We start from the raw sequence: 8882 nt of genomic DNA, 5'->3' as shown, positions 1-8882 counted from the left end.
CTCCGCTCCAACCTGGAGCCCCTGCGCACACTCCAAACCCTCCGCTCCAGCCTGGAGCCCCTGCCCTCCGGGAGGAAGCCGCGGCGGGGGCTTGTCCAATGTCTCCGAACAGCCGAGTGTTGCCGAAGCGACCCGAGCCCCTCTCGGCCGGGGCCGAGCGCTTCCGAAGCGGCGAGCTCCCGAGGGGCCCCTGCGCCCGAAGCCCGCGTTCGGCAATTTCCGAAGTTGCCCGACCAGGCCTGAACGCGCCTCCGGAAGGAGCCGAAGTGCTCCGAGAGCCCTGAGGCCGAGCGGTTCCGGAGGGGGCCGAAGTGCTCCGAGAGCCCTGGGGCCGAGCGGTTCCGAAAGGAGCCGAAGTGCTCCGAGAGCCCTGAGGCCGAGCGGTTCCGAAAGGAGCCGAAGTGCTCCGAGAGCCCTGGGGCCGAGCGGTTCCGAAAGGAGCCGAAGTGCTCCGAGAGCCCTGAGGCCGAGCGGCTCCGGAGGGGGCCGAAGTGCTCCGAGAGCCCTGGGGCCGAGCGGTTCCGAAAGGAGCCGAAGTGCTCCGAGAGCCCTGAGGCCGAGCGCTTCCGGAGGGGGCCGTAGTGCTCCGAGAGCCCTGTGGCCGAGCGGTTCCGGAAGCAGTCGAAGTGCTCCGAGAGCCCTGGGGCCGAGCGGTTCCGGAAGGAGCCGAAGTGCTCCGAGAGCCCTGGGGCCGAGCGGTTCCGAAAGGAGCCGAAGTGCTCCGAGAGCCCTGGGGCCGAGCGGTTCCGAAAGGAGCCGAAGTGCTCCGAGAGCCCTGAGGCCGAGCGGTTCCGAAAGGAGCCGAAGTGCTCCGAGAGCCCTGAGGCCGAGCGGTTCCGGAAGGAGCCGAAGTGCTCCGAGAGCCCTGGGGCCGAGCGGTTCCGGAAGGAGCCGAAGTGCTCCGAGAGCCCTGGGGCCGAGCGGTTCCGGAAGGAGCCGAAGTGCTCCGAGAGCTCTGTGGCCGAGCGGTTCCGGAAGGAGCCGAAGTGCTCCGAGAGCCCTGAGGCCGAGCGGTTCCGAGAGGAGCCGAAGTGTTCCGAGAGCCCTGAGGCCGAGCGGCTCCGGAAGGAGCCGAAGTGCTCCGAGAGCCCTGTGGCCGAGCGGTTCCGGAAGGAGCCGAAGTGCTCCGAGAGCCCTGAGGCCGAGCGGCTCCGGAAGGAGCCGAAGTGCTCCGAGAGCCCTGAGGCCGAGCGGTTCCGAAAGGAGCCGAAGTGCTCCGAGAGCCCTGAGGCCGAGCGGTTCCGGGAGGAGCCGAAGTGCTCCGAGAGCCCTGAGGCCGAGCGGTTCCGGGAGGAGCCGAAGTGCTCCGAGAGCCCTGAGGCCGAGCGGTTCCGGGAGGAGCCGAAGTGCTCCGAGAGCCCTGTGGCCGAGCGGTTCCGAAAGGAGCCGAAGTGCTCCGAGAGCCCTGAGGCCGAGCGGCTCCGGAAGGAGCCGAAGTGCTCCGAGAGCCCTGAGGCCGAGCGGTTCCGGAAGGAGCCGAAGTGCTCCGAGAGCCCTGAGGCCGAGCGGCTCCGGAAGGAGCCGAAGTGCTCCGAGAGCCGTGAGGCCGAGCGGTTCCGAAAGGAGCCGAAGTGCTCCGAGAGCCCTGAGGCCGAGCGGTTCCGGGAGGAGCCGAAGTGCTCCGAGAGCCCTGTGGCCGAGCGGTTCCGAAAGGAGCCGAAGTGCTCCGAGAGCCCTGAGGCCGAGCGGCTCCGGAGGGGGCCGAAGGCGCCCGAGCGTCCGTCCTGCCGGACTGCTGGAGGCGGCCGCAGCGCCATGTTTGATGCTCCGCTACTTGAGTGAGGAAAATCCGCCGGCATCGCCCGAGAGCCGCCACCGCGAAGGGCGCCGCCTGCCCCGGGGAGGGGGCCCGAGACTCCCGGCCGCCGGCGGCCCATGAGCAGCGCGGCCTGAGCGGCCCCTCTCCCCCCAGCCCTCCCGGAGGCGCGTTGTCACGGAGACCGGCCGGTGGTGCTGGCCCGCCGGGCTGCCCCTGCCCCCGCGCCGTCCCCCGGCCCGCTCCCCCCCGCCCCGGGCCCCGCTCCCCGCGCGGGGCTGGTGGCTGCGCGTTGCGATGAGTGTCCCGCAGAAGGCGGCTCTGAAGCCCGGCTCAGCGGCTGCCGCGGCGGCGGGGACCGGCCCCGGGAGCGGGGCAGCGGCGGCAGCGGGGCCGCCTCCCCCAGGGGCTGCCCCTCACCCGGCGGCAGCTGCGGGGGCGCCCCCGCCTCACCCCAACATCAGGGGCTTACAGAGCCAGCCGCCCCAACAGTATCCTTTCCGCCTGGCCCCCCGGCTGAGCCCCTCGGGGGGGGGAGTTGGCCCGCACAGGGATGGGGTGTGCAGGGGCCTAGCCCCCCAGTAGGGCAGGGTGCGGGGGATGGGAACTGCAGCCCGGAATCTATGTAAGTGAGCGGGGCTTCCTTCAGGAGTGGGGAGCACCCTAAAGTGTGGCAGGAGCGAGGGCCGACCCCCTTTCTCGTGGAGATTCACCGTTGTTTGTGCAGATGGGGTTACACCCCCATATTCTTGTGGGAGGGTTGGGGGCTTTTATCCCCCACTGTGGTGGTGGGGGGCGCTATATTATTTCAGCATAGGCAACTGAGGAATTACATCTATTGATAGTCCTATTATGAGAAGGAGGCATATTCCACTCTACTTGAAATACAGACTGCAGGGTGAGCTATACCCATCTTTACATCTCTTGGGGAAGGGAGTAGGGGATGACTACAACCTGTGCCCCCAAAGTAGTAGTAGTGCAAATAATAAATGTCAGTTGTGTGTGGTGAAGTATATCTGGCCATGTTGAGGTAAGTTGTGGGGTTTGTTTGTTTTTTTACTCAGGAGAAAAGTGAAATTAGCTAGGGAGCTGGACTGTGAATTGTGGATTTTTTAAATTATGATTTTTATTTGTAGTGGAAGTAAATCCATGTGGAAATGTCACAGTAGACATCTTTTTCTGTAAATAGGTCTGGTGTGAGGAGGAAATTTTCAATAAGACCCCCCTCCAAAAACGTTAGTGCTTGAAAGAAAAGCCAGTGTTTCTTTCAGTGTGAACGTTTTAATTCTTCAGGCCTGAAGTCTGGAGGTAAATACTGCAGAGATCATCAGGAAAGTTGTGTGTCCATACATGCATGTTGCATGTTTCTAATGCTGGACAGCATCCTTGAAAAGTTGTTGAATTTTCAGTGACTTTTGGGAGGGTATGAAGAAAGATCCTGATAGAAAATCAGTGGAGGTGAAATGATCAATCAATCAATATGTTAACCTGAGAATGTTTCATGCACTAAGATGTCTGTATTGGTGGTTGTCAGCTAGAAGTGTTAGTTTCACTTTGGGTTAGTACTAATGTTTATTTTTTTTAAATAAGGAAGTGCTGACTATTTTTATAAAGAGGTCATACTGTCCAAGAGTTGTATAATGTATACACAAAACATATTTCTCATACAGTGTACAATGAGTTTACTGCTCTTACTTTCATTTTGAAGTGGCAAAATCAAGGCCTTTCATAATCTGTTAGGCCTGTTGTTTTCTTGAGATCTCAGAGTCATTCTTGCTGCTAACCACAAATATTTTTTTAAATCAGGAGGTTGCTGATGATACAGATCTGTTTGGGTCAAAGTGAAGTCTTAAGAGTGGTAACTCGGGTGAACTCTTACCTCTTTCCTTGTATTTTTGGCTAGCTTGTAATATGATATTTTTAAAAGTTCTTACTGAATAGTGAGAATAACTTAAACGTTTTTTCCCCAAGTAAGCATGGCATTGCTAAGTAAAACTATTGCTCGGGGAACTTGTGGGAAAGTTAGTTGACTGTCTGGCTTTTACATATTAAGTCAGTGCTCAGCTGGTCTATACAGCAAGCTGCTGTTTGTCTGAACTTTTTTTAACTTTCCACTTGTCATACAGTACAGTACTTTTGTGTCTCGATAGTTAAATGGTTTCTGCTTGCCTGCGTGCTAGGCTTTCAAAAGTCTGTTTTAAAGTAATCGTTAAAAGCATCTTTGAGTGACTTGAATACTTTATTGAATGCTAGTTTAGTGTACATTGCAAGACTGGTGTATACTTCGAGAATAATACTGGAAAATGTCATCACATTTGGTAAATTCTGTGATGCTATTTGACCAAAGACATTTTGTGTGTTAGAGGGAGGAGAGTGAATTAATCCTAGAAGGGAGCAAAAAGGGTTCACAGTGAGAGTGGTTGATTGTGTCATAAAGGAGCCAGTAGTGGTGCTACAGCCTGTCACTTCAAATGAATGTGGTTAGGTGCTAAGAAGAAGAGAAATAAAGAGAAGTGTGAGGTAAATAAGATGAGCTTAGCAGGTGTAAATCTAGAGGAGGAACAATGATAAGATTGGATTTTATTATTTATGTTTAGTGACTTGATTGTGTTATATATATTTTTACTTAATAAAATGCCTGAACCTTTAACGCTACAACTGTCTTTTTTGATATATACAAATGCTTCATTCGCTCTTTCATTTTTCTTTAAATATACTTAAGTATCCCAGATATTCTTCTCAGAAATCTGGAAGTGTATGTAAATGAAGACTGGTACCTACTATAAATTGTACTGTGATTGTATTTGTGAACAGTATTGGGTTTTTGGATGTTAGTTTCTTAAACACTTATTGAAATGCAGAGGGTCATTCAGATTCCTTTTTATTTTTGTTCTGTTTGTTTCTAAATGTTTTTGTAACATCAAGAGAAAATTACCCGCTACAGCACCAAACATCCTCCTGGCATCCTGGGGTGAACTGCATATGTCCTTGTTTGCTCCCCAACACAGTAAAGGGATTCATTTGTTGATGCAAGTGGTCAGTGTACTGTACATTGATAGTAGTGTTCAAGAGCTGAATCAATTTTACAATGCTGAAACTGGGCTTACAGGGTTAGTTTTGTGTCCTTGTCTCTTCAGCAACATTTCTTATACTTTGTTAATTTTAGAATAGTTATTGTACACTTTAACAGTAAGAATAGACAGGACTGTGTAGGAGAAGAGCTGGTGCCTATCCACTCAGTGTGTAATGGGAGAAAAGAATGAAAAAATGAGACATGATCCGAAAGGTGGGAGGGGAAGAGGGAGAAGGGAATTTTTTAAAAAGGAAGGTGAAACTGTTAAGGTGTAAAGAACAGACATGTTTCTAATGGGGGTCCATTCTGGTGGTCTAATCTAGCATATTGATTAGAAAGCTATTTTTGTGACTATTACAAGACAAAGATGAACTCTGAAATTAGGATGTTAAATGGCAGTCACCTAGCTAATCGTATAGTTGATGCAATCTGTATCGACTGTACGATTAGTCGATAGGACGGCTCTTCAGAGTCGCAGCGGGGGTAGCTCCAGGAGTGGACTTGAGCCGGGACCGAGCAATTCCAGCTTGTACTGGGAGCCACCGGCACTGCGACTCTGCATTTTAAATGTAGTAAGAGCTGCTGGGCTCTTCCTACACTTAAAATGCAGATCCCAGACCAGCACAAGCCAAAGGCTGGTGCTGGAGCAGCCTCTGTTCACAGCGGACAAGGCTGGCTGCCACGAACGGGGCTTCCTGTCCGCTGGGGGGGCCCAGGTCCTTGCTGGGACTCCTGCAAGCAGGGGCTGCTTCAGAGCAGCTTCCCCGTCCACCATTCCTGCTGCCGCTAATATAGGAAGCAGAGTAGGGGACAGGTGATACCCCAGAGACCGTGCTGGGGGAACCAGCTTTTAAGAGGCAGCGGGGTGTGTGCGTGTGCATGCCTCACAGGGAGCAGCAGTAAGGGGAGGGGGCGCTGCAGGAAGTATAAGACAAGCGGGGATTCAAGCAGCCCCTGTTCACTCCTTGTTCTCACTGAGGTGCTTCAGCCTTTGAATTGTAGCAAGAACCCCGTGGGGCTCCTGGAAAGGTAGGGTGCAGGAACAAACTGGGAGTAGGTGTCTGGCCAGGGGAGAGGGCCCAGTAGCAGGGTGCTGGTGGGTGTCTGGCCAGGGGTTGGAGATTGCAGTGCAGGGCCTGGGAGAGGTCTGGGCTTAGGAGGGCGCAGAGGATTTGGGTTACGTGGGGTAAGGTGGTAGGAGTGGGAGGAGTAGGCGGCGGGGGGAGGGAGGGGCTGGCGTGCCAGAGGCAGGCTCTGGCCAGGACACTTACCAGTGAGACTTGCAGCTCAGCCAGTTTCTCCATTAGGAGTCTCCCCTGCCCCCCCACAGGCTGCCTGGCCATTTGCTCGGTGACTCAGAGCCTGGGTGGGGGTGCTTCGTGCTGCGAGTTCTTGAAACAGTCACCTTCCATTGGCCGGAACCAGCCAATGGGATTGCGCTGGAGGCAGGAGCAGCCATGAGGCACCTCCATGCTCGTAGTATGTGGAAAACAAATGGCCCAGCAGTGGCTTTTCTGCTTGGTGCGCGGGGGCGGGGCAAGCAGGAGAGTCTGCCTGGTGGCCTGTCCCGATCCAGCCAGCGGAGGGTGTTTTGCCTCAGCCTGATGGAGCACCAGAGCAGGCTGCCTGCTGTGGGGGGAGCAAGGGGGAGCTGGGCTTGAGCTTCAAAGGCGCCATATCTGTCTCCCTCAGGAGTCATAGGTTGCTGACCCCTGAGTTTGGACTTTGACACACAGTGTATTACAAAGGACAAACAGATTGCTTTGCACTGAACTTCAATAATATTGTGTATCTGCTTAAAGTTTATAATGCTGGATCTTCAGAGATAATTAAATATTTAGAACCAAATTACCGCCATCCTGAATTCCATGGTGGTGTGAGTGGATTCTTTATCTTTTTCAGCTTTGTTTGTATTTAATCATAGACTCATAGAATTGAAAGGGACCTTGAGAGGTCATCAAGTCTAGTCCTCTGACCTCAAGGCAGGACCAGGCACCATCATCCCAGCTTAATGGGAGTAAATCGGGGGGCCCAGATAATCTTCATCCAGCAATATTTAAAGGAACTGGCACATGAACTTGCAAGTCCATTAGCAGACATTTTTAATAAATCTCTAAACTCAGGGGTTGTACCATTTGATTGGAGAATTGCTAATATAGTTCCTATTTTTAAGAGAGGGAAAAAAAGCGACCCGGGTAACTATAGGCCTGTTAGTTTGACATCTGTAGTATGTAAGATCCTGGAAAAAATTTTGAAGGAGAAAGTAGTTAGAGACATTGAGGCTAATGGCAATTGGGACAAATTACAACATGGTTTTACCAAAGGTAGATCGTGCCAAACCAACCTGATCTCCTTTTTTGAGAAAGTAACAGATTTTTTAGATAAAGGAAATGCAGTGGATCTAATCTACCTCGACTTTAGTAAGGCATTTGATACAGTACCACATGGGGAATTATTGGTTAAATTGGAAAAGATAGGGATTAATATGCAAGTTGAGAGGTGGATAAGCAACTGGTTAAAGGGGAGACTACAGCGGGTCATATTGAAAGGTGAACTGTCAGGTTGGAGGAAGGTTACTAGCAGAGTTCCTCAGGGATCAGTTTTGGGGCCAATTTTATTTAATCTTTTTATTGCTGATCTTGGCACCAAAAGTGGAAGTGTCCTAATAAAATTTGCGGATGACACAAAGTTGGGAGCTATTGCCAATTCAGAAAAGGATAGGGATATCATACAGGAAGATCTGGATGATCTTGTAAATTGGAGTGATAGCAATAGGATGAAATTTAATAGTGAGATGTGTAAGGTTATGCGTTTAGGGATTAATAACAAGAATTTTAGTTATAAGCTGGGGACACATCAGTTGGAAGTAACGGAGGAGGAGAAGGACCTCGGAGTCCTGGTTGATTATAGAATGACTATGAGTCGCCATTGTGACATGGCCATGAAAAAGGCTAATACGATCTTGGGATGTATTAGGCGAGGTATTTCCAGTAGGGATAAGGAGGTGTTAGTGCCATTATACAAGGCATTGGTGAGACCCCATTTGGAATACTGTGTGCAGTTCTGGTCTCCCATGTTTAAGAAGGATGAATTCAAACTGGAACAGGTACAAAGAAGGGCCACTAGGATTATCCGAGGAATGGAAAACCTGTCTTATGAAAGGAGACTCAAGGAGCTTGGCTTGTTTACCTTAACCAAAAGAAGGCTGAGGGGGGACATGATTGCACTCTTTAAATATATTAGAAGGATAAATACCAGGGAGGGAGAGGAATTTATTAAACTTAATACCAATGTGGACACAAGAACACATGGATATAAGCTAGCTAGTAGGAAGTTTAGACTTGAGATTAGACGAAGGTTTCTAACCATTAGAGGAGTGAGGTTCTGGAACGGCCTTCCAAGGGAAGTAGTGGGGGCAAAAGATCTATCTGGTTTCAAGATTAAACTAGATGGGTTTATGAAGGGGATGGTTTGATGAGATAATATGATCTTGGTAACTAATTGACCATTCATTATCAGTGGGAAATAGGTCAATGGAGGGATGATAGGAGTTACTATAGAGAACTTTCTGGGTGTCTGGCTGATGAGTCTTGCCCACATGCTCAGGGTTTAGCTGATCGCCATATTTGGGGTCGGGAAGGAATTTTCCTCCAGGGTAGATTGGCAGAGGCCCCGGAGGTTTTTCGCCTTCCTCTGTAGCGTGGGGTACAGATCACAGCTAGAGGATTCTCTGCATCTTGGGGTCTTCAAAGTATTTGAAGGCTTCAATATCTGAGCTATAGGTGAGAGGATTATTCTAGGAGGGGTGGGTGAGATTCTGTGGCCTGCACTGTGCAGGGGGTCAGACTAGATGATCATAATGGTCCCTTCTGACCTTAAAGTCTATGAGATGTCTTAACAACCTGCTCTTAAATATCTCCAGTGATTGAGATTCCACACCCCCCCCCCCCCCCCCAAGAAATTTATTCCAGTGTTTAACCACCCTGACAGGTAGGAAGTTTTTCCTAATGTCCAACCTAAACCTCCCTTGCTGCAGTTTAAGCCCCTTGCTGC

At 51.2% G+C, this 8882-nt stretch overlaps 1 protein-coding gene across 16 annotated transcripts in view; it reads left to right on the top strand.

Annotated features, from left to right (window-relative positions):
* The first annotated feature begins 1670 nt into the window (after nt 1-1670).
* EIF4G3 (eukaryotic translation initiation factor 4 gamma 3) overlaps nt 1671-8882 on the top strand; it is a 324364-nt gene continuing 317152 nt past the window's right edge. For 11 of the 16 annotated variants that reach the window (XM_075906746.1, XM_075906736.1, XM_075906731.1 and 8 more), the window contains exon 1: nt 1673-2247. In XM_075906746.1, coding sequence (XP_075762861.1) covers nt 2054-2247 — 194 coding nt within the window. In that variant the 5' untranslated portion in view covers nt 1673-2053. Of the gene's footprint in view, nt 2248-8882 lie in introns of all 16 variants that reach the window. The other 5 variants (XM_075906744.1, XM_075906743.1, XM_075906741.1 and 2 more) reach the window with 2 other exon arrangements.

Source organism: Pelodiscus sinensis, chromosome 23, assembly GCF_049634645.1.
Source record: "Pelodiscus sinensis isolate JC-2024 chromosome 23, ASM4963464v1, whole genome shotgun sequence".
NCBI lineage: Eukaryota > Metazoa > Chordata > Testudines > Trionychidae > Pelodiscus > Pelodiscus sinensis.
Note: the sequence above shows the minus strand (reverse complement) of the source record. Positions and strands in the feature narration are given on the sequence as shown.